General features: G+C 38.8%; 1 protein-coding gene across 3 annotated transcripts in view; it reads left to right on the forward strand.

Annotated features, from left to right (window-relative positions):
- ANO10 (anoctamin 10) overlaps positions 1-26,382 on the forward strand; it is a 229,792-nt gene that overhangs the window by 19,613 nt on the left and 183,797 nt on the right. For 2 of the 3 annotated variants that reach the window (XM_055321414.1, XM_055321415.1), the window contains exons 5-9: positions 12,883-13,002; positions 15,803-16,372; positions 17,781-17,836; positions 19,460-19,534; positions 21,534-21,716. In XM_055321414.1, coding sequence (XP_055177389.1) covers positions 12,883-13,002; positions 15,803-16,372; positions 17,781-17,836; positions 19,460-19,534; positions 21,534-21,716 — 1,004 coding nt within the window. The remainder of the gene's footprint in view (positions 1-12,882; positions 13,003-15,802; positions 16,373-17,780; positions 17,837-19,459; positions 19,535-21,533; positions 21,717-26,382) is intronic. The other variant, XM_055321416.1, reaches the window with a different exon arrangement.

Genomic DNA, 26,382 nt, shown 5'->3' on the forward strand with positions numbered 1-26,382 from the left:
GCACAAGCAGGGGGAGGGGCAGAGGGAGAGGAAGAAGCAGGCTCCTTGCTGAACAGGGAGCCCCATGCTGGGCTCAAATTCAGGACCCCAAGATCGTGACCTGAGCTGGACAGACACTTAACCTATTGAGCTACTCAGATGCCCCCCCCCCCCCCCCCCGCCGCCCTCCTCTTTTAGCCTTTATGTTTCATGGGAGACATTCCCTGGATATCCTCTTCCCCAAAGCTACCTAAAGAAGAGATTGTAACCTGCTCATTGTGATCCCAATCAGCATTGTGAGAGCTAGCCAGGCCTTTTGTGACAAACACTCCCTGCTATTGCAGGTTTAATTTGATTTTACACACAATGATTGTGATTTTGTTTGTCATAATGTAGTGTTTTGATAACTTTCATTAAGTAGATGGCAGCTTGTGTAGTGGTGAATATGACCTTGAGCCAGTAGTTAGGAGGTATTGGGAACTTGCAGTCAGGGCTCTCACTCATTTCACTAGACAGCGAGCGATGTGGAGTTCTTAAAGTGTGTCTCTACCTGTGTCTTAGTTGTGTTCATCTTGAGTTTTCTTTATGAGCAAGGATCACTAACCCTCAGACTCTGCCTTCTCCTGTTGATTCCTAATAGTTAATGAAGTAACACAAAGAAAGATTTTCTTTAGAAAAAGGAATTAAGGGAGCTGAGAATTTCTTACATATTAACTGTATCATAAGGGGTGCTATTTAGGTTAAAGCTCTGTCTCAAAATGTCTGTCACATGATTATCATGTTTTGATTTTGGTACATCTCATCTTTAATATTGTCATTCTCTTAGGACACTGTAATAACTACTTCTGAATATCTTCCTTTATACATGGATAGATTAGAGTGGTCAGATACATCTGTCTTCTAACATTATTAATCCACCTTATAAGTAATAAAGTTTCAGGTGAATATCATATAGCAGGCATGTATGTATATAAGAAGACTAAACTATAGATACATATGTATCTGTATTTCTGTCTCTGCATATATTTATCACTGGATACATCAGCATTTATATATATATATTTATATATACACATACATACACATACATATACACATACATAGACATGCACATATATGTACATATATATATATTGGCACATAGGGACAGTTTTTATATTAAGCAGGAATATAAAAATGTATTTTGAAAACACAGGTTAATTTCTAGGAGCAGTTTTTTCCTTCTTGAGACATAATCATATGTGACTACTGGAGTCCAGTAGGATCTGGGAGAGTGTGCTGGGGCATGGTGGCAGCTATAGGGAGCAAAGAGGCACCCCATCTTCATTGTGCTGACCTTTGCTTCCTGTGGGTACTCTGTGTGCTCATCATCCCTTTGCTGGGTTGGAGGCAGTGTGACCTCCACACAAGCACTGAGAGGAGTCATGAGAGAGACTTTTGTTTTTGCTTTTGAAGTAAACATGTGCCACTGGCCAAAGACAGAAGCAGTACTGTCTTAGTATTGTTATTGCGTTATTTAATGTAGAGGTCTTCCTATAAGCCAGGTTAGTTCTCATTTCCCTTAAATTTGATTTTGCTTTGTTTGGCTAATCATTAAATGGCCATAATCATAATAATCCTAGGATGTGACAACAGATCATTCAGCCATTCAGCATGTTTAAAGGAGGGAATCTTGGTTTAGGTTGTTTAGTTTTATTTATTTTGTAATGAAAATATAGTTGACATATAATATGACTTATTTCAAGTATACAGTATAGTGACTGGATATTTATATACTTTATAAAATGATCACCATTATAAGCCTAGTTACCATCTGTTTCCATAGGAAGTTATTACAATATTCTTGACTATATATTCCCCGTGATTCCTATTTTTATAACTGCAAGTTTGTGCACCTTAGCTGCTTTCACCTATTTCTCCCATCCCTCCATCCTCTTCCCCTCTGGCAACCACCAGTAGTTTGTTCTCTGCATTTATAAGTCTGTTTCTATTTTGTTTGTTTATTTGTTTTGCTTTTTTTTTTTTTTGAGAAAGAGAGTATAAGTGGTAGGGAGAGTGGGAGAGGGAGAGGGAGAGAGGGAGAGAATCTTAAGCAGGCTCCACACCCAGTGCACAGCTGGATGCAGGGCTCAATCTCATGGTCCTGAGATCATGAGAGCCTAAATCAAGAGTGAGATGCTTAACAGCCTTCTGGGTGCCCCTGTTTTGCTTTTTAGATTCCACAAATGAGTGAAATCATATAGTATCTCTCTTTCTCTGACTTACTTCGCTTAATGTAATATTCTAGCTCTATCTATGTTGTTGCAAATGGCAAGATTTCATTCTTTTTTTTGTGGTTGAGTAACATTCCATTGTATGTATGTTTCTATACTATGTTTTCTTTATCCATTCATCTGTGGGTAGACATTAGGTTTATTCTGTATCTTGGCTATTGTAGATCATGCTGCAATGAACATAGACGTGCAGATATCTTTTCAGATAAGTGTTTTCATTTTCTTCAGGTAAATACCCAGAAATGGAATTGCTGGATTGTATGAAATTCGTATTTCAATTTTTTGAGGAAATTTGATAATTGTTTTCTGTGGTGGCTGCACCAATTTACATTCTCACCAGCAGTGCTTGAGGGTTCCTTTTTTCTACATCCTTACCAACTCTTGTTATTTTTGTCTTTTTGATATTAGCTAATCTGACACATCTGAGGCAATATGTCATTGTAGTTTTGATTTGCATTTCCCTGATGACTAGTGATATTGAGCATTTTTTTCATGTCTGTTGACCTTGTTTGTCTTCTCTGGGAAAATATCTCTGCCCTTTTTTTTTTAATTTTTTAATATTATTATTTATTTACGATAGTCAGAGAGAGAGAGAGAGAGTGAGAGAGAGAGGCAGAGACACAGGCTCCATGCACCGGGAGCCTGACGTGGGATTCGATCCCGGGTCTCCAGGATCACGCCCTGAGCCAAAGGCAGGTGCCAAACCGCTGCGCCACCCAGGGATCCCTCTCTGCCCATTTTTAATCAGATTGTTTTGTTTGTTTGCTGAATTGTATGAGTTCTTTATATATTTTGGATATTAACACATTATCAGATACATAACTTGCAAATATCTTCTCCCATTCAGTAGTTTGCCTTTTCATTTTCTTGATGGTTTCCTTTATTAGTTTGATATAGACTCAATAGTTTATTTTTGCTTATGTTGCCCTTGCCTGAGGAGACAGAACCAAAAACATATTGCTAAGAGTAATGTCCAGGAGTTTACTGCTTGTATCCTTTTGAGAAGTTATATAATTTCGGGTCATTTAAGTCTTTAATCCATTTTTTAAAAAGATTTATTTATTCACGAGAGGCACAGAGAGGGAGGCAGAGACCTAGGCAGAGGGAGAAGCAGGCTCCTTGCAAGGAGCCTGACGCGCGACTGGATCCCCGGACTCTAGGATCACACCCTGAGCTGAAGGCAGACGCTCAACCGCTGAGCCACCCAGGCGTCCTGTCTTTAATCCATTTTGAATTTATTTTTGTATCTGGTGGAAGAAATTGATCCATTTTCATTTTATTTTTGCATGTAGCTGACCAGTTTTCCCAACACCGTTTGTAGAAGAGACTGTCATCTTGCCTCGTTTGTCATAGATTTACTGACCATATATGCATGGCTTTATCCTGACTCTCTTTACTGTTCCATAGATCTAAATGTCTGTCTTTGTGCCAGGTACCATACTGCTTTGATTTTTATAGCTTTGTGGTATCATTTGAAATCTGGAAACATGATACCTCCAGCTTTGTTTTTATTTCTTAAGATGGCTTGGGTTATTCAGGGTCTTTTGTGGTTCCCTACAAATTTTAGGATTGTTTGTTCTAGTTCTGTGAAAAATGCCATTGATATTTTGATAGGGATCACATCGAATTTGAGATTTCTTTGGCTAGTATCAACATTTTAGCAATATTAATTCTTCCATTTCATGAGCATGGTATATCTTCGTTTATTTGTGTATCATCAGTTTCTTCTCTCAGTGACCTAAACAATTTCACCTCCTTGGTTAAAGTAATCCTATGTATTTTGTTCTTTTTGATGCAATTATAAGTGGAATTGTTTTCTTAATTTCTCTTTATAATATTTTGCTTCTAGTATCTAGAAACATAGTAGATTTCTATTAATTTTATATTACTCAGCTTTATAAATAAATGAACTGGATTCTTTTAATCTAATAGTTTTTTTGATGGATTCTTTAAGTTTTTCTACATATAATACTATGATATCTGCAAATAATGACGTTTTTACTTCCTCCTTACCAAATTGAATGCCTCTTATGCCTTTTTGCTGTCTAATTGTTGCAGCTAGGACTTCTAACACTACGTTGAATAAAGGTGGTGAGAGTGGACATCCTTGTCTTGTTCCTAATCTTGAATGTGATGTTTTCTGTGTTTTTTGTCACACGTGGCCTTTATTATGTTGAGGTATGTTCCCTCTATACCCATTTTGTTGAGAGTTTTTATAAATGGATTTGAGTTTTGTCAAATACTTTTTCTGCATCTGTTGAGATGATCATATGATTTTTATCCTTCATTTTGTGAATGTGGTATATTACATTGATTGATTTGAGGATATTGAACCATCCTCACATCCCTGGAATAAATTCCACTTGATTATGATGTATGATCCTTTTAATGTATTAATGAATTTGATTGCTTATATATATATTTTTTATTTATTTATGATAGTCACACACACAGAGAGAGAGAGAGAGAGAGAGAGGCAGAGACACAGGCAGAGGGAGAAGCAGGCTCCATGCACCGGGAGCCCGACGTGGGACTCGATCCTGGGTGTCCAGGATCGCGCCTGGGCCAAAGGCAGGCGCCAAACCGCTCCGCCACCCAGGGATCCCTGATTGCTTATATTTTGTTGAGGATTTTTGCCTCTATGTTCATCAGTAATACTGGCCTATAATTTTTTTTCTTTGATAGAATCTTTGTCTGGTTTTGCTATCAGGGTAAATGCTTGCCTTGTAAAATGAATTTGGAAGCCTCTATTTCTCTTCAAATTTTTAGAATAGTTTGAGAAAGATAGGCATTAACTCTTCTTTAAATGTTTGGTAGAGAGGTGCCTGGGTGGCTCAGTTGGTTTAGCGTGTGACTCTGGATTTCAGGTCAAGGTCATGATCTCACAGTCGTGAAATTGGGCCCCTCATTGGGCTCATGCTCACTGCAGAGTCTGCTTGAGATTCTTCTTCCCCTGTCCCTCCCCCTGCTCACACTCTAAATAAGTAAGTAAATAAATAAAATATTAAAAAGAATGGTAGGATTCACCTGTGAAGCTGACTTGTTCTAGGCTTTTCTTTATTGGAAGTTTTTTGATTACTGATTCAGTTTCATTATTAGTAATCAGTCTGTTCAGATTTTCTCTTTCTTCCTATTTCAGTTTTCCCCTGAGGATTCAGTGTTTCCAGGAATTTATCGGTTTCTTCTAGGTTGTCCAGTTTGTTGGCATATAAAACTGTTGGTAGTAAGTAGTCTGTTAAAATCCTTTGTATTTTTGTGATGTCGGTTGTAGCTTCTCTTCTTTCATTTCTAATTTTATTTGGTTCCTCTTACTTCCATCTCTCCCTCCTTTGTTTCTTCTTCTTTTTTTTTTTGATGAGTCTTGTTTATCAATTTTATCTTTTTGAAGAACCAGCTACTAGTTTCATTTATCTTTTCTATTATTTTTAAAGTCTCTATTTCATTTAGGATACTTTGATCTTTATCATTTCCATCCTATTAACTTTGGATTTTGTTCTTTTTTTTTTTTTTTCAGTTTATTTAGGTGTAAGGTTAGATTGTCTATTTGAGATTTTTCTCGTTTCTTGAGGTAGACCTCTTATTGCGATAAACTTCCCACTTACAGCTGCTTTTCCAGAGTCTCATTGATTTTGGAACATTGTGTTTCCATTTTCATTTGTCTGGAGGTTTTGTTTTTTTTCTTTTTTAATTTACTCATTGATCCATTTGTTGTTTATTAGTGTGTTGTTTAGCTTCTGTGTATGTTTTTAAAATTTTTTTCTCATAGTTGATTTATAGTTTTATACCATTGTGATCAGAAAAGATGCTTGATAATGATTACAATCTTCTTGTTTGTTGAAACTTGTTTTGTTCCCTAACATAGGATTTATCCTGTTGAATGTTACATGTGGACTTCAAAAGAATGTGTGTTCTGCTGGTTTTGGATGGAATTTTAATATATCAGTTAGTCCACCTGGTCTAATGTCTCATTTAAGACCACTGATTTTTTAAACTGATTTTCTGCCTAGATAATCTATCCGTTGATGTAAATGGGGCATGAAAGTCCCCTACTATTATTGTATTATAGTCAGTTTCTCTGTATTTGGCTCTTAATATATGCTTTTTTAATTTAAGTGCTCCTTAAAGTATAGTATTAGGGTATTAAGTACCTATGTTGGATGCATAGGTATTTACAATTGTTATATCTTCTTGTTGGATTGATTTTTTTTATTATTATGTAGGTCCCCCTTTGTTATACAGTCTTTGTTTTACAGTCTATTTTGTCTGATATAAGTATTGCTACTCTAGCTTACTTGTCATTTTCAGTTTCATGGACTATCTTTTCTCATCCCTTCACTTTTAGTCTGTGTGTATCTTTAAGTCTGAAGTGAGTCTCTTTTAGACAGATATAGATAAGTCTTGTTTATTTACCCATTCAGTTGCTCTGTATCTTTTGGATACACTTGGAACACTTTGTCCATTTATATTTATATTGGTAGGTATGGACTTAACAGCCATTTTGTTAATTATTTTTTGGTTATTTTTGTAGTTCTTCTGTGTTCCTTCTCTTGCTTACTTCCTTTGTGGTTTGATGATTTTCTTCAGTGTTATGTGTGAATTCTTTTCTTTTTAATTTTGTGTATCTATTATAGGTTTTTGGTTTGTGATTACCATGAGGTTCACATATAATACCCTATGTATGTAGCAGTGTGTTTTAAGGTGATGGTTACCTAAGTTTGAGCAAATCCTAAAAGCACTGCATTTTTTACTCTTCTCCCTACCCTGTTTTGTGTTTTTTTTTTGTCATCATATTTCACATCTTTTTATTTTTTTATTTTCCCATAATTAACTGTTGTAGATATTACTTTTGTTTTTTAACCTTCATACTAGTTGTGTAAATGATTGATCTACCACTTTTACTGTATGTTCACTGTTAGTTAGACTTTTTTCTTTCAAAAATTTCTTCTAGTTATGGCCTTTTCTTTTCCGCTTAAAGAAGCCCCTTAACATTTCCTGTAAAGCAGGTCTAGTGGCAGTGAACTCTTTTGTATGGGAAACTCTATCTTTACTTCAATTCTGAATGATAACCTTGCTGGGTAGACTGTTCCTCTTTGTGAGTTTTTACTTTCAGCACTTTGAATATATTGTGCCATTCCATTCTGACCTGCAAAGTCTGCGAAAAAAATCAGCTGATAGTATTATAGGTGTTCCCATGTATGTAACTAGTTGCTTGACTCCTGCTTCTTTTAATATTTTCTCTTTAATTTTTGACATTATTTTGTATCTTGGGATGAACCTCTTTGGGTTCATATTGTTTGGGGTTTTACTTATTTATTTGAGAGAGAGAGAGAGAGAGAGAGAGAGAGAGAGAGAATGGGGCACAGAGACACAGGCAGAAGGAGAAGCAGGCTCCATGCAGGAAGCCCAGTGTCTGAATCCCAGGTCTCCAGGATCACACCCTGGGCTGAAGGCAGCACTAAACTGCTGAGCCACCCAGGCTGCCATGGGGCTTTCTTTCTTTTTTGGACCTGGATGTCTGTTTTCTAGTCTGTCTGCTGTAACTTCCTTAAATAAGTTTTCTGCTCCTTTCTCTTTCTCTTCTCTCTCTTTTTTTAATTTATTTATTTATTTATTTATTTATTTTCTTTCTTTCTTTCTTTCTTTCTTTCTTTCTTTCTTTCTTTCTTTCTTTCTTTCTTTCTTTCTTTCTCTTCTCATTCTGGGACCTTTATAATACAAATGCCAGGGGATCCCTGGGTGGCGTAGCGGTTTGGCGCCTGCCTTTGGCCCGGGGCGCGATCCTGGAGACCCGGGATCGATTCCCACGTCGGGCTCCCGGTGCATGGAGCCTGCTTCTCCCTCTGCCTGTGTCTCTGCCTCTCTCTCTTTCTCTCTGTGTGACTATCATAAATAAATAAAAATTAAAAAAAAATTAAAAAAAAATAATACAAATGCCAGTACCATTGATGCTGTCCTTAAAGTTTCTTAAAATATCCTCAGTTTTTGAAATTCTTTTTTCTTTTTGCCATTCAGCTAGGGTCACTTTCATTACCCTGTTTACCAGATTGCTGATCCATTATTCTGCATCCACTAATCTGCTGTTGATTCTTAGTGTATTTTTCTTTTATTTATTTTATTTTATTTTATTTTATTTTATTTTATTTTATTTTATTTTATTTTATTTTATTTTATTTTATTTTATTTTATTTTATTTTATTTTATTTTATTTTATTTTATTTATTTATGATAGGCACACAGTGAGAGAGAGAGAGAGAGAGAGAGAGAGAGAGAGAGAGAGAGGCAGAGACATAGGCAGAGGGAGAAGCAGGCTCCATGCACCGGGAGCCCGACGTGGGATTCGATCCCAGGTCTCCAGGATCGCGCCCTGGGCCAAAGGCAGGCGCTAAACGGCTGCGCCACCCAGGGATCCCCGTATTTTTCAATTCAGTTATTGTATTCTTCAGCTCTGATTAGTTCTTGTTTGATATTTTTTGACCCTTTCTTGAAGTTCTTGCTGTCTTCATCAATTCTTAACCTGAGTTTGGTGAGCATCTTCATGACTATTACTTGAAACTCTTTATCAGGTAGATTGTTTATCTCTTTTTCATTTAGTTCTTTTTCTGAGGTTTTGTCTTGTTCTTTCATTTGGAACATATTTTTCTGTTTTTTCATCTTGGCTCTCTGTGTATGTTTGTGCATATTAGGTATATCAGCTACATCTCCTGGTCTTGAAGGAGTGGCTTTGTGTAGGTGTACTGTGAGACCCAGAAGTGCATTCCTCCACTGGTCAGCAAAATCAGTAGCTCCAGGATAGTCCTTTGTGTGTTCCCTTCTGTTTTGGGTCCGCCACAGCTGTTGTGGGCTCATGGTGGATGGGAGCCCCTTTAGGGGAGCATCAGTTAAGGTAGAGGTGGCCTGGTGGGTGTGGTGGGGTGGAGGTGCCTTCCAGGGTGGGGAGAGTTAAGCAGGGCAATTCTGCAGGGGAATACCAGGGTGGGGCTACCAGTGCTAGCAAGTAGGTGCAGAATGTCAGGACTATTTCTCACCAGTACTAAGCCAGCTAGGTAGGGTGAGAACAATGGCATCTGCCAGTGCTTCTGTTCCTGGGGAATTTCCTGCAGTTGCCTGTACCTCTGGTATGTGCCAGTATATCTCCTTTGTATATGGCCCTGGTGCTTTTCAAACTGGTGCCTCTGCACTAGGTCTTAGGGTGAGTATGTAGATGGGTGTTTTAAAAGTAGCATCTTGGGAACCTGGGTGGCTCAGTGGTTGAGCGTCCGCCTCCAGCGCAGGTTGTGATCCCGGGGTCCTGGGATTGAGTCCTGCATCCGGCTCCCCACAAGGAGCCTACTGCCTGTGTCTCTGCCTGTGTGTGTGTGTGTGATGAATAAATAAATAAAATCTTTAAAAAAAAATAAAAGTAGCATTTTGGTTTTCTATAGCCCTCTGGCTTTCTTGGGATTAAGCTGTGCTGATTTTCAATACCAGACATTTTGAGGCCCAGTGCAGGTCCCCAGGGCAAGGTTGTCCCATGTGGGGGCTTGAACTGCTCACTCCATAGGGAGGACCTCCTTGCATGTGATATCCCTCCCACTTGTGGGATGCCATGCTGAGGGTGTAGTCCTCATCAGACTGCTTCTCTGCCCCTCCTGTGCTTCTTGATGTGACTTATTCTTTCTAGCATTAAAGAGCCATTCTGTCAGTCTTCAGGTCATTCTCAGAGTTGTTATTTGTGTAGCTGTAGCCTTAGTGTGTCTGGGAAGAGGTGAGCTCAGGAAACTTCAGTCTGCTACCTCGATACTCCTGGGAAGCAGTTGTTTCTTAAATAGGCCTGCACAGCATCACATTTTCCTTTGAAGGTAAGGGTCATTATAATTGCATTCTTAGCTGACAAGAGAAAGTTAAAGGATCAAAGAAAAATATCTGTTTTTAGATGCTGAAATTGAAACCATACTTTTGGCGTTGATTGTGAAGAGAAGCTGCGTGATTTAGAACTTGAGTTTTTATATTCTCTCTGAGTTCCTTGGTTCTTCATAGTCCTATTTTTAGAAGTAGCTGGTTATTATGCCTGCCTAGAAAGTCATCTATAGTAGAATGCAGTCAGTTTTTTAGAAAGAACTTAGACATAGTAAAATAATTTAGACATTGTTAGTGTTAGTTCAAAGTTGTATAACTTGATACAGTAATTGAAAAGGATAGTAATGGAAGAAAGAATACATTACAGCTGTGCATCTTCAAATAAGAGTTAAGAATCAGAGCAGCTGTGGGTGACCAACTTTGACTCATGTGAGCTGAAGAAAAATCCACTGAAACACTTCAGAATAAAAATAATAAAAAATGGATTTGACAGCATCAGTGGCTAATAAAACTTTTAAACCATGTACCTTTTCCCTCCTAACTACTGATATTTTGACTGTATGCTTTCTTGAGTCATTAGGGATTTCATAGCATCCATAGCTTTTCAAGACTTTTTAGAAAATATTTATTTATTTATTTTTAGAGAAAGAGAGCACAAGAGCAGGGGGAGGCAGAGGGAGAGGAAGAGGGAGACTCCAGCGGACTCCCAGCTGAGCATGGAGTCTGACCCAGGGCTCAGTCTCACAACCCTCAGATCAGGACCTGAGCCTAAACCAAGAGTCAGATGCTCAACCAACTGAGCCATTCAGGTGCCCCTTTAAGACATTTTTGTAACTTCTGTGTGAGATATAACAGTAAGAATCATCTATTAAGAATTTTTCTTTCAGACTCAGACTTTTTCCTATGGTTGGTATCACATATCTCCTGTTTATCATTCTTTGTTCATTTCTAAGAAGTTAGCTTTACTTTTAATTTTATTACTGTTTATTTTTAGAGAGGGAAGGGACAGGGGCAGAGGGAGTGGGAGAAAGGGAAACTTAAGCAAGCCCCACACCTGGTGTGGAGCCTGATAAGGGCTTGATCTCATGACTCTGATATCATGACCTGAGCCAGAATCAAGAGTCAGACGCCACCCAGGCACCCCTGCTTTGCTTTTAAATTACTCCAGAGTTTATGATAGAGCATCTGTCTTGAGAATACCGTCTCTCTTTGTTATTTGTAGTATTTCTACACTGAAAACTAAAAACATGTTTTTCTTCAATGCTGTAGACATTCCTTTATCATCTTTCTTGAGGGGCTAGTTTATTATGCTCATCACTTGTCTTTTGTGACAAGCTAGATAGAAAATAAGAGAGGCAGCCCTTGGAAGAGCTGAGCTTATAAACCTTAAGAGCTCAAACCTTATCAGTGGATGAAAACAGCAAGGCATCTTTTCTTTATGCAAATTCCATCTTATTACCTATATTCTTTAGTTAGAGACTCTGCTAGGAACTTGTGTAGAAAGTAGTCCATCTCCTCACATATGGCACAAGGCACTGCATCAGAGCTCCCCACATCTGCTGAACACACTTCCTGCTAAGACCTGAAAACCTGCCCACACAGTGAGTCATTCTAAATAGTTATGGAGAGAGAATGCCGTTTTCACTTATTATTACCAGGGGATATTGTCTTTGGTTAAATTCATTTGTCTCTTTCAAATATGTGCATGAGTGATAAAATCATACCAGTCACCTGACTGCTGAAAGTTTGATTTCATTTGATTTTGATATTTGCTGTTTGTAATCATAAGCCTTTGTTACAGATTAGAAAAGATGAAAATGATTTTATAAGTATTCAGTATCATCAAGAATGAAAGGAACTGAGCACTGTCTTCTTACCTTCACTGCAGTGGGATGACAGGTCAAATCTTTCTAGGGGCAGTTTTATAATAGGTGTTCTAATTTAAAAAAATATGCTATTGGGCCTAACAATTCTATTTCTAAGTGTGTTTGAGGAAATAGTGGGCAGCTGGAAAAAGATACGCATATAAGAATTTTAACATTTGTTTGATTATTTTAGAGAGAGCAAGCATGCACTCATATGTGTGCCACAGGGGGAGGAGCAGAGGGAGAGAATCTTAAGCAGACTCCCAGCTAAGTATGGAGCCTGATGCGGGGCTTGATCCCATCACTCTGAGATCATGATCTGAACTGAAACCAAGAGTTGGATGCCTAACTGACTGAGCCACCCAGGCACCCTGAATTTTAACATTTATAATAGCAAAAAAGTGGGGAGGGGGCAAGTATTTTTCAGTAGAGGATTAAATTTATAGCACTTCACACAAGGGAATATTATGATACTGTTAGAAAGGACATTTCATGTTTATATGCATTGGCATGGAAAAACATTCATTATACACCACTACATGAGAAAAGATTACAGAACAATGTGTACAGGACAATCCTACTTTTGTTTTTATAATACATATTTATGAATGTATGTTTTGAAGTCTGGTTTTACACAAAATTGCTGTTTATAGTGGTTATTTTTTGTGGGAGGTTCTCTCCAGTTCTAATTTGTTCACTTCTTTATGGTTTAAAATTTTACATAAACTTGTATTGCCTTCATAAAGAAAATAGTTAAGATATTTACATTGTGGAGAACAAAAGAATATATGCCTTTAGAATAGGCAGTATACCACTGATCTTTGTGTAGCACTCCTTCCTTATTGGGCTCTCCTTATAGCATTTGAAGAAGTATGTCATGAGCGATCTCAAATCCATTTTATCTAGTTTGGCACATTTTCCCTCTGCAGTGAGAAGACTGCTCACCTCTGGCATCGTGATTCAGGTGTTCCCATTGCATGATAATGAAGCCCTGAAGAAGCTTGAGGACAGCTGGTATACTCGGTTTACTTTAAAGTATCAGCCCCTAGGTATGTGTCAATACCTGTTCTTGTAGAGGAGAGGAAGAATTAATAAGTCATGATTCAGCAGTGGTGTTTTCTGTCTTGGCTAGACATTTAACACAGCTGGACAGGGCTCACCAGCTGCAGGGAGACCAAAATTGGGATTGGATAAGATGAATTACATAACCTATTTAGTAATTTTTAAAAAAGATTTTATTTATTTATTCATGAGAGACGCATAGAGAGAGAAGCAGAGATATAGGCAGAGGGAGAAGCAGACTCCATGCAAAGAGCCCAACGGGGTACTTGATCCTGGATCCTGGATCACGCCAAAGGCAGATGCTCAACTGCTGAGCCACCCAGGCGTCCCTAGTAATTTATTTCTAATACCATTTCAAATGGACTGAATTACAAGCTTTCACTAAATTTCACCAACACAGGCAATTTAAGTCCCTGGTCAGAGTTGGAATAGAACAGACTTTTTAAGAATTTGATTTGACTGTGAATATTTTGTCTTTGAAAATTTCTGTTTCTTTAGAACTAATAATTTGAATGGATTGAGCTATGCTCATTTTTAGGGCCTAAACATCTTTTTGCGGTAGTTTGTAACTATCTTGATGTGTATTACTGAATGTATCCATTTTCTCTGAATACAATTTTAAGAGTATCCATTAATTTATTTGGTATGTGTTGAAAATGACTGTACATAAACTGACATCAGTTTGGGTGTTCAAATTTTTTTAGTTATGATTTTTAAATTTTTTTAGTTATGTTTTTTAAGCATAAGGATTATTGAGCTGTTAGATTTGACCATAAGCATTGCTATCAATATTTTTTTTAAAGATTTTATTAATTTATTCATGAGAGACACACACACACACAGAGAGAGGCAGAGACACAGGCAGAGGGAGAAGCAGACTCCATGCAGGGAGCCTGATGTGGGGACTCAGTCCCGGGTCTCCAGGGTCATGCCCTGGTCTGAGGGCAGGCGCCAAACTGCTGAGCTAACCAGGCGTCCCCTATCAATATTTTTTTAAAAGATTTTATTTATTTATTCATGAGAATCACAGAGAGAGATAGAGACATTGGCAGAGGGAGAAGCAGGCTCCATGCAGAAAGGCTGATGTGGGACTCGATCCCAGGACTCTGGGATCATACCTTGAGCCAAAGGCAGATAGATGCTCAGCCACTGAGCCACCCGGGCATCCCTCAATGTTTCTTTAAAGGGCATTTCTCTTTTGACTTTGTTTAAAGGAATCCCTCTAAAATAATTTTATTTCTATTTCCATTCCTGAAAACGGCTAAATAGTAAACAAGTATATGTTTTTAAGATGAAATTTGAAATTGCATTTTGAATTTTTTTTTTTGTATTCTTTGAAAGGAAAAGTTTTGTTTTTGATAGTTCTGGGTAATATGCTAATTATTTTGTGTTACACTTATTGATATTTTTTCACTCCAGTAGCTGCTTAGAAAGTGAGGGGAAAAGTGAGTTGATGGTGAAGGCTGAGCACGGTTGTGGTAGAAGGTGTGAGGTTTTGGGGCAGGCTGGGACTAGGATTGCAGTTGGGGCATGGGCAAATCTTGACCTTCCCCTTGAAATTGGAAGAGGGAGGTCGTGTGATTTGGAGCCCAGGACCATGAGCACCTTTTTTTCTTTTTCTTTTTCATTGACTAAACATCCTTTAACTTGATTCAGATTTGAGGTGACACTATCCTATCATTTATTTTAATATGTTCGTGTGTTAGTTAGAAGAATAAAGATAGGAGAAAATAGCTTATCCCGGTTTACTCTGATGCATCTTTTTAGACTGATCTGACACAATTATCTTAAAGTGTTAACTGCACGTAATAACCAGGAAATAATACCCCATTTCTGCCCCTCCCAAGCTCCTGCATCCCACCCTGGCCCTAGTGCAGGATGCTTTTGCAACCCAGGCACTCACCCAAGTAGATGGAGCTGTCAAAGGATGTAGTATTGGCGATGCCTTTTGGATTAGCTCATGTTGTGTTCACAGAATATTTAACAGTGATATTACTTGTCCTTTTTTTTCGCTCAGTTCTTTTATGAAGGTATAGATAAATGTGACCTGTGGCTGTTCTAGAAGTTAATATGTAGAATATTGTTTTCTGCTTTTGAATAACTTTTCTTCAGTATATTGAATCATTTGCCATGGTATGTTATCAATATTTATATTTTTGGATAGCAGGAGTGGATACTGTGGACAGGGAGTCTTCTTTGAAAAGAGCATCTATAACTATGATATTAAAGTGAGAGAAAGATGGAGAACATAAATTAAGCCCCCAAATTAAAATGACTCATTGGCTATGGCTAAGTTTCAACTAGGATCTTAGAAATTTAGGACAATGGGCAGCCCCGGTGGTGCAGCAGTTTAACGCTGCCTGCAGCCCAGGGCGTAATCCTGGAGACCTGGGATTGAGTCCCATATCAGGTTCCCAGCATGGAGCCTGCTTCTCCCGCTGCCTGTCTCTGCCCCTCTCTCTCTCTGTGTCTCTCATGAATAAATAAATAAAATCTTAAAAAAAAAATTTAGGACAAACCCTAAGCTGAGTTTTTTTGGGAAGAGGGCATCCATCAGATAAGGAAGTAAAAAGGAAACAGACCCAGGTCTCTAAGCTGGGACAAATATCAGGTCTGCTAACCAGACAAGTGGGGTCTTTGTACTGCATAGAAAATGGATTTACCATCACACACTGGGAAATGAAGGTACTAAATGATCCCCCTTTAACTAAAAAAAATAAGATTACTTGAAATGGCAAAAGTCTTTGGTAGTCTGTACTTAAGGTCATCTTTTCCCTTTCCTTGTAGACTGTATTCGTGGCTACTTTGGGGAAACAATCGCGCTTTACTTTGGATTTTTGGAATATTTCACTGTTGCCTTAATCCCTATGGCGGTCATTGGGTTACCTTACTATTTGTTTGTGTGGGAAGACTATGACAAGTACGTGATCTTCGCCTCCTTCAACCTGATCTGGTCCACAGTGATCCTGGAAGTGTGGAAGCGTGGCTGTGCCAATATGACCTATAGGTGGGGGACACTCGTTATGAAGAGACAGTTTGAGGAGCCTCGGCCAGGATTCCATGGGGTCCTGGGTATCAATCCCATCACCGGTAGGGAGGAACCTCTCTACCCCAGCTACAAGAGACAGCTGCGCATTTACCTCGTCTCTCTGCCATTTGTGTGCCTCTGTCTCTATTTCTCCTTGTATGTCATGATGATTTACTTTGACATGGAGGCCTGGGCCTTGAGTCTACATGAAAACAGTGGATCTGAGTGGACCAGTGTCCTGTTGTATGTGCCCAGCATCATCTATGCCATTGTGATTGAGATCATGAACCGCCTCTATCGATATGCTGCTGAGTTTCTAACTTCATGGGGTAAGACTTGATGCTTGTATTTATGTCATATTTGCCTGTAGGAAGTGTGCTTGTATCATAGGATTCCTATAACGGCTGCTTTGCAAAGCAAGGAGATGTTGCTGTGGGCTTACTATAGAGACATAAAGAGGAATTCATCAGCTTTGTGGGTTCTGATGCTCTCACCTCCTGGTTATCATGGTAGTCATAGAGTAATTTTAGTTACTGTATTCCAGGTGCCCTGCTAACTTTTGTTCATGGTATCTTATTTTCACCTCCTCAGGACACCATGAAATAGAAGTTATATCACCATTTTAGGGACAAAAACACTGAGGGTTATTAACAAGGTTCAGGCAAATCATAGAGCCAGGCTAATCCAGACCTTTCTGTGTCTAAAACCTGTAATCTCAATACTATAATTTTGTATTTTTTTGTTGAGGGTAGAGTAGATTACATTATCTTCAGGTACTTTGGCCAAATGAACTGTGTCTGCTGTCTAGCTGTTTAGAGCACTGAGGCTATTGACCTTAGTGTAGTGGGTACTCTTCTATTTGTTTGTGGTTAAAGGGGAACTGGTTATAGTTTAAAAATGGTCTTGACAGACCATTCACTCTTTTTATTCACTCAAACAAGTAAATATGTAATATTCCCCAGAAAGAAGTCTTTGTCTTAATTTTATGCACCATAAAGATGTTTTAAATTATTTTCTTCATTTAACAACTACTATTTACTGAGTGCTCTCCTTGTGTTGAAACTGGAGGAGAGATTTTGTGATGTTTCTTATCCTGACAGTGACCCTGGGGGAGGGCAGTATTGGTGCTGTTTTTGTGGGCAAGGTGGGCTGAATATCAGGAGACTAAGAGACTTGGCCAGCGATAGGCAGTGGCTGAATAGCTGAGTGGTTACAATCCAGGTGAGCCTAACACCATCTCTGTGCAGGAGGACACTTCTCTTCAGAATCTTCTTCTTCTTTGTCCTTTTGCCCTGATGTCCTAGGGCCTGTCCTCCCATGTCTCCTTTCCCCAGCTGAGGATAGATATTTGAGTTGCCCTCTGAGTTAATCCTTGTGAGGCACACATACAGAGGGCTTTATTGCCCTCTTTAGAGGTTGCCATCAGTTTTATTTATTCAGGGTCTTCTGGATGGCTTTTAGTGGGATCATTTGCCAATACATCCCATATTTCTTTGTTGCAGTAATACTTGAAGAATAATTTCAGAACACAGTGCTCTGCAGTACTGTGGACAATGTGTCCTAAGCCGAGTTTCCTCCTAGGTGCTGTTCAGATGTGTGAGATGGAGCCATGAACAACATTCTGGCATGTTTGCTCACCGAGGCTCTCTGCCTCAGTATATCCACCTTTACCCCATGACAGCCTCCCATACTTCTTGCTTATCTAAGAGAAATTTCCTCTCCTTTTTAATATTTTAGAGAATCACAGATTGGAATCTGCCTACCAGAATCATTTAATTCTGAAAGTTTTGGTGGTGAGTAGAGTTTTTATATACAAATCTATTTGGAGATGCCTGGGTGGTTCAGCAGTTGAGTGTCTGCCTTTGGATCAGGTCATGATCCCGGGGTTTTGGGATTGAGTCCTGCCTCAGGCTCCCTGCATGGAGCCTGCTTCTCCCTCTGCCTGTGTTTCTGCCTCTCTCTCCTCTGTGTCTCTCATGAATAAATAAAATCTTTAAAAAAAAACCCCCAAATCTACTTGGATTATGAAACTTATGTATACTAGTTAATAGGGGTATAAATACGAAGACTGGCTTCTAATTTAAAATATCAGTATATTTGGTATAGGTAGGCAAGGATTGAGTGTGTTTACATATGTGTTCAGTTGTCTTACTGCCTATGTACACATGCTGTTAAGACTTCAAGTACAGAAATTAGTAGTAGAGCCAATTTCTAGTTATTTAACTAACTAACCATGTTATAGACCTGTTTCTGTTCTTTTCCTTTTGGTTACTTCTTTGTTTCACCATTCAACAATTCTGTTCAGTGATGGAGCGTTATTTTTTTTTTTTTAATTTTGTGAAAGAGTTTTCCAAAGTCTAAGAGATTCCCAGCATATTTTATTGGCTAGGAGGAAAGAAATGGAGAAAAGGCATAGTGTAACCTGCTTGGTATTTGTATATAAGCTCACATACTAGGCTTCTTCCCATTATTATTATAAATAATAAATATCAGCTTGGAAGCCCCTCATTTATCAGGAGGTCACCTCAGCCATTGGGAACATAACTGCGGATTAAGAAAGGTACAGAGAGAGTCCTCTAAACTCTTCACCTGGAGCACAGTCCATGTACCTTACCCCCAAGAAAGGGTTTTAGAGAAACAAGTTTTTGTTACAGAAATCATTCTAAGAAGCTTATTTATCTAGTTTTTCAGGTTTTAACTGATAGGAAGGTGTTTAGGTTTCCGGAGGTAGGTAAATTTGTAAAGGCAACAGTGGTAAGGAAGTAACATTTTTCATAAGTAGGTAATAAAAATTCAACAGTTTAGCAATTTGGACATTAGAAAAGGAACAAACAGCCATGCATACCTAAAAAGTCTTTGAAGGCTTCATTTTAGCACTGTGAGGTATTGATATTCAAAATGTTGGTGCTTGCTGTCTGGCTGTCCTAGTATGTCTCTGTGGGGCAGGGGAGTGCCAGGTTTTGCAGGGTGGGATGCACTCTTGGTGAGGACTCCAGAGAGATCCCCTTTGCCAGGTCTGTAGGACTCTTTGAATGAACAGGGGTTGGGGTGAGGTGGGTAGGTAGGGAATGAGCGCATCCAGGTTGAGGGTGGAAAAGGCTGGTTGAGGGTGGAAAAGGCTGGGTGGGCCTTGCTCTTCCTCTTGTGTTAGAATATAGTAGAAATCTGCTAGGCTGGCCTGGAGTCCCAAACCAGTTCATCTTCTAGGCTCTAGGCAGCTTTCAGAGTTCTCCTTTGCTTGCCCTGTGTTATTTCCAGAGTTTATGGACATGCTTAGTGAGGAGGAATAGGGGAGAAACAAGTCTATGCCATCTTGTCAGGACTGGAAGCTTCCTCAATACATTTTTAATGCTATATTTACAATTTTGATAAAGTATTTGTAAACCAGTGTGAAATATTACTCTCTTTTTTGGCAGTTCAACTTTCTGAATTGCTTTGCCTCACTCTTCTACATTGCCTTTGTCTTGAGGGATATGAAGCTGTTGCGTCAGGTGAGTGAATAGCAAAAGGTATGAGTTTTACAGGTTTTAGGGCTACTTTCCTATATTCGGGTAATGTAATTAACATTGTTATTTTTAGATATTAAATGTTACATTTTGTATATTTTGAAGCCATTTCTTTTTTTTTAATTTTTTTTTTTTAAATTTATTTACGATAGTCATACAGAGAGAGAGAGAGGCAGAGACACAGGCAGAGGGAGAAGCAGGCTCCATGCACCGGGAGCCTGACGTGGGATTCGATCCCGGGTCTCCAGGATTGCGCCCTGGGCCAAAGGCAGGTGCCAAACTGCTGCGCCACCCAGGGGTCCCTTTGAAGCCATTTCTAAATATAAAACCATTAGCAATTGCACTGTGTATCATACGCAACTGAAAACAAATTAGTTGAAGCTAACCCACTTGCAAAACTAATATAGTAGAAGTAAGTAAAATACATAGTTCATCTCAAAGCTTGTAAATCAATTCTGATGAAAAAAGTATATTTCTTAATTGAAGTTTTGTGTGTGTCCCAGAGTGAGGGGTGATTGGTGTCACTTTAAATGTACCTTACACGTTTCCTTTTTTAAATGAATAAATTGTTAAACTTAGAGACCAGCAGGTCCTATGCAATGTTGTGTCTTTTCTGGAATGTTTAGGAAAGTGACATTTACTTTGGTGTGTTGCCATTCTTGGATCACAAATGCCAGTGAAAGATAAATTGAGTACAAATTATTGCTATCTAAATTATCTTTTTTATAACTGAGCCAGCTATCAGAGCTGTTCTTTCTTGGTTTTAATATGCTGTAAACATTAGTAAAGAGAAGATTTTGTAGTTATGTCTAACTGCTTGCGTAAAAGTAAAATTAAATGCCACATTCTTAAGAACAATACGAGATATATTGCTACTTTTTTGAAAATTAAAAGTTCAGAATAATTTTGAAATTGATAAGTTGGATGTACACATTGTCTTCTGTCCTGCTGTATGTGTATTATCAGGGTATGACTTCTCATTTCTTGTACCTTAGAGAGTCTCCTTTTTTTAACAGGAGATATGAGATGGGGTTAGGGAAGGACTTCTTAAATAATATGATTTTAATACCAGCAAAGGCGGTGTGTGATAGAAACACTTTTGTCCGTCTGGGGTAAGCAGAAATTGACACAGCATTTCTGGAAACTTCTTGGGCAGCTTTGCCAAGAACCTTAATCCATCCCTAGTAAATCATCAGAGATAGGAACAAAGATTCATGTATACAGGTATCCAAGGAGCAGCATTGATAGTAGTGAATGTTGGAAATGATATAGTCAACAGCAGTCCATGGGCTACTTGTATTTTTATTTGTGATTGGAAAAAAGTATCCTAAGATGTTAGCAGTGGTTCCATCATGCTTGTGGAATTATGGTGGACTTTTTTTTCCTCCTTTCTAGATTTTCTTCAGTGAAAGAGAATGTGTTCATTTTGTAATTTTTTCTTAAAGTTTGGTCAAACTGGGATGCCTACGTGGCTCCACGGTTGAGTGTCTGCCTTCGGCTCAGGGTGTGATCCCGGAGTTCCAGGGATCAAGTCCCATATCGGCCTCCTGCAGGGAGCCTGCTTCTTCCTCTGCCTATTTCTTTGCCTTCTCTCTGTGTTTCTCATGAATAAATAAATAAAATATTAAAAAAAAGTTTGGCCAAACTGCTTTTTTACAAAGTTGGCAATATGTAGATTATTATGTCGTAACAAGGATGAGATGACAAAAAACACAATCTTAAGTTAAATTTTCCCCTGCCAACTCATAATTGATTTATTTCTTATTATAATCCTATTTATATATAACAATTTTTGCATTTTAGTATGTTCTTCTTGTGAAAAAAAAATTAGAAACATTATTCTAGCACCTAGCTTCTTTGATACTAGTTTTTGTTAATAATATACTGTTTGTTGAAGGTACCATTTTATTTATTACATGATTATGTGTATACTGTGATCTCATTAAACTACATTGTCAGATTCCATTTGTGTGTTTCTTTTTAGAGCCTGGCCACTCTCCTGATTACCTCCCAGATCCTTAACCAAATTATGGAATCTCTTCTTCCTTATTGGCTCCAAAAGAAGCACCACGTGCAGGTGAGGAGGAAGGTGCAGGCTTTGAAAGCCGACATTGATGCTACATTATATGAACAAGTTGTCCTGGAAAAAGAAATGGGAACCTATTTGGTAAGTTTGACTATTGCTGAATTAACCATTGACTAAAAGTGAGTTAACAGTCATGCACTGAGCTCAACACATGTGTTTGCTCACTGTCTCAGATGTAGCTACTTTAGTGTCTTTCCCGCCAGGGTGCTTTAAACAAGAGCTACTTTAAAGCTAAAAAGAAAAGGAGGAACTGCATTGAAATGTTGCTGTCTTTAATTGGAAGTTATGCCTAACAACAGCAGAGGGTAGGTTTGGCCAGTTCTGTCACTGCTCTGCCAAGGCTTGTGGCAGTCATTGCTGCAAAGATGCCAGAGCCAGGGAGAGATGAGAAGGCTGCAAAGAGGCAGCACCTTGCTTGCTCGGGGTGCTGCCAGCATCTGGAGGAGGCTGAAGCCCACTGCTGAAACTGGAGTGCCAATCTTCAGTCTCATTTGAGTTTAAATTACTTAGTTGTATTGTAAGTACAAAACGGTCCCTTTAAGATCGAAAATGTCTGAGTTCTTTGTAGGAACTGCCAGCAGATCACTGGCAGTTTGGCCACTTATAACAGTGGAAGCATTTGGCTTGTGTTCGTGGGCAAGGGGTGTCAGCGTCACATCTACTTTGGGTCACTGTACATCCTACCCCTTCCTCCTTAGGGTGGGTGGTACTCTTCTTATGAAATAGGCCCTGCAGTGGCTCATCTGTGAGGGTCCATTATTGTGAAACTCACTTAGTCTTGCTTTCCATCTTAATGAATCATCTTCTGAGTTTCTTGGCTCCGTGCCCCTTTTTCTTATGTGTTTATGAGTTTTAGTCGGTATGTTCATCTTGAGGAGGAGTATATTCTCTCTCTGCTCACTTCTTCCTACCTTATTTTCACAACTGTCCCCTGAGCCTCTAAGTCTTTAGTCCAGAGCTCCCACCTTGTGATGACATCAGGGATTTTGGAGAGCAAGTAGGTAGCGTGCTGTTGACACAAGCTGTATTCCAGAGCAGCAGTTGTGGTTTTTTCCAGCCTCCTTTCCGGTTAAGTGGAACACTGTCCTAGCCCCTGGTTTTGTTCAAACAGCCTAGCCTCAGCCTCCAGGGGAGTGGGGTGCCTTTGAGTTCCCTGCTCCATAGGATGCAGATCTAGCCACCTTGTTGGCCTGTGGATTGGAGTCTGACCAGGCTCCTGCTCACCACCTTGCATTTTGTTCTGTTTCTCACCTAAGCAGCTGATTTTCTAGTTTTCTAGTTTTCTAGGTGATATGCCTCTGATGAAAATATACATATATGCACTAGCGTTTTCTGTCATTGCTGTCTTTGAGGGAGAACGTGATTCAAAGTATAAATTTATGGCACGCGTGACCAGGAACACTATTTCTGTTTATACACGAAGGGTCAGAGAAAATGCAGGCGTGTGTGTGCACATGTAACACACACACACGCGCGCGCACACACACACACACACACACACACACACATATACACGCTCGCCTTTATGCGCAGGAAGAGTTAAAGGAACACATTTGCACAGTATGGCGCCATCTTGCCTGAATTGGTTTGAGGGCTAGCTTACTGTGGCCTGAAAACTCAGTCTGGTTCATGCTGTGTCAGAATCCTTTCCTTGCTTGTTCTGGGGGAGTGCTATTTCTGGCTGTGTTTATTTTTTGTCCTTTACTCTCTTATGGAAGCCAACCAGCAGTCTCTCCTCCAAGCTCTTTATTCCATCCCTTTTATTCTGCATCCCCTCTCAAGGCCTCTTTTCCCAGTGCCCACCTGGAGCTCCCACATCTCCCACTTCCCCTTCTCCCTGCCTCAACTGTCATCAGCCCTCCTGTCCCAAACCAAGCAAACCCTCACATCTTCTGCTGTTCATGTCCTATCTTTCCTGCCCCTCACAGTTTGTTGAAATAATTCTCCATATTTATATCTACTTTCCTCCTCTTCTTCCTATAATCAGAATCTGCTGTCAATCTCTGAATTATTTGGGCAAACAACATTATCTCCCAAAGTGCCCCAGATCAAATTCACACTCTTCTCAAGACCGGTTTCTTCTCCTTTTCTCCTGGCTCAGTGAGTAGTGTACAGTAATTCAACCAATATGCTTCTTGCCCAAGCAATTTTAATTCACCTAAGAACGGTGCACTAATAAGATGACACTGCCAGAATCTTAGACCTCACCTTTGTGGCATTTCATGACATCTGATAATATCTTTACAAAAGAAAATTAAGCATTGCTACTCCTATGTTAATAAAAGGCGGATGAAGCTCTATGTTGTTTATCACCTGGCAACTAAATCAAGAACAAGATTCAAGACTTTGCTTTTTTAGTTGAGAGTCTTTCTGTCATTCGGCACGGGCTCTCTGAGGTGAAGTAAATGAAACAGGGCGCAAGTTTCTCTTTGCGGGTCCTGGGTCTGTGAGTGGATGCTGGGGTTAGCAGTGCTACTCTTTAACTTGGTTGCAGGGTCCTGTGTGATCAGATGCATTTTCCCGTCCTCATATCCTACATGTCCCCCTCTACTCTCTCTAATGGAGTGACAATCCAGTATTTGCTATTTCAACTCTCTCCATGTATTGGGAGAGGGGACATACTTTTTGGTCATATATGCTCTAGATCGTTTCCTATGCACTGATTCTTCCCTCCAGGTGTATTTCTCTCCTCACTGAAGTCTGAACTTAGAATTGTACGTACTGTAAAGCTCATCCTGACTGCTCTATGAGAATCTAACATAATAACCAAATTTTGGGGAAAACAAATTGGACTGAAACACAAACAACATTATAAAAGTACTACTTGTTAGACACTGTAGGAAACTTGGATAATGCAGGACAGAGTAAGTAAAAAGTAAGGAAAAAGAACACCTCTGTAATGTCTCCACCGAGGGTAATTTGCTGGGGTCTTCTGACCCTGCTGCACCAGCCACAGGGCTAAGGCCATAGAGTGCCTCGATTTGCAGTGTACACTGCTGCCCCTCTCCTGCAAATTGCCAGTTCATACCCAACTGCATAGCTGCATGAATATGAATTTGCATGACAAATGCTTCAGTTAGGGCAACATTGCCACACAGTAAATGAGCTGCCTTCTAATAAGGTAAACGTTAAGAAATTTGCTAAAAACTTAAACAGCACTATTCTCTATACTGAACATTTTTGTCTTGGAAAATGTGATTATTTTTTCAGCAGTATTTTATTGATGTTAATGTTTTTATTTAAATGAATCAATGAGAAATAATTTTTACAGTTTGAGTTTTAGTTTCAAACATGCACTGGCAGAACTCCTATAAACAAAAGGCCTTTGGTGTCCTCAGTCATTTTTAAGAGTTTAGGGCTTCAAAGACCAAACAGCTTAAAACTGCAGATCTAGAATAGCTCTTCTGCCTTTTTTGTTTTCCAGGGCATTGGCTTTGGAGTAGCCAGTTGGTCCCATTGTTTCCTATATGATTCAAGCTTGGCGATTACCAGAAGGTACCTCCATTGTACCCCATCAGGGGGTATGATGTCAGGTTGCCCCTTGTGTGGGTTGGAGCTGACATTTTAGATCCCTGGATTGACCTGCTGACAGGCAGATGGCAGAGGAGGTTTTTCACTTTGTAACAAATAAGTTATATGCTGGTGGATACATTGAGACTTTCCTGTTTCCTCTAATTGGTAGCTTTTTAAAAATAGTTTTTAATTGGTTGTTGCCAGTACATAGGAATGCTGTTGATTTTTATGTTTTATCCTTCAGCCTTGCTGAGTCTTCCATTATTTCCAGTCCATTTTCTTGAATTTCCTATGTAGAAAGATATTTCAGCTAAAAAATAAATAAATAACAGCTGTTTTCTTTATTCATCTTCATAGTTATCTTTTGGGCTCACTAATGTGTTCAACATAATTTGGACAGAAGTTGTTACAATAGGAATTTTTCTCTTGTTCCTGATTTTTTTTTTTTTTTTGTCATTGAGTGTTGTGTTTGTCACGTGTTTTTGGTAGATGACTTTTTACCAGTTTAAATGTTTTTTTCCTTATTTACTAAGAGTTTGTATTGTGAAGGATGTTAAATTTTATCAAATTTTTCATTTATTTGCTTCTGTTGAGATTATCAGAATAAGTCCTTTCATTATTTAATATGTTCATTTACACTAATAAATTTCCTAATGGAACACCATGTGTACATTTATTTAGGGTTTTGTGTGACTTACTAATACTTTTCCTTTCTCAGTCACTGAGGGCAGGGTCCCCATGTTATTTATCATGTTATTTACCTGTTAACTGTTAGCAGGCATTCAATATGAAATAAGTTCTATGAGAAGAATGTCCAGTCCCTGATGTCTGTGTGTTGTATGTTGTCCTCAGTATACTTTCTTCCCTTGTCCTGCACTCAATGTAGGGAACTCTCAGACATGGTGTTTCTCCAGGGCTGATTTGAGGAGCCAGTGGGATGGATCACTTGAAACCTAAAATTTTGTTTTCATTCATTTAGTAAATAGACATGTAAAATTAGTTATGATTTCATGGAAATATTATAGTATTCTTAATGACAGCTTTTCTCTTAAAATGTTATAAGTTTGTGTTAGTTGGTCCTTGCTAACTTGCCACTAGTATAATTATAGTGTCTTGGTTAATGTATTTTTATTTTAATATGTGATTATTTACTTGTTGATTATTTACTTTATTGAATTTGCATTTTTTTCCCCCCTTCTTTCTGTTGGAGTACATCCCTGCTTTGCTAAATTTA

This window comes from Nyctereutes procyonoides, unplaced genomic scaffold, assembly GCF_905146905.1.
Source record: "Nyctereutes procyonoides isolate TBG_1078 unplaced genomic scaffold, NYPRO_anot_genome, whole genome shotgun sequence".
NCBI classification, from domain to species: Eukaryota; Metazoa; Chordata; class Mammalia; order Carnivora; family Canidae; genus Nyctereutes; species Nyctereutes procyonoides.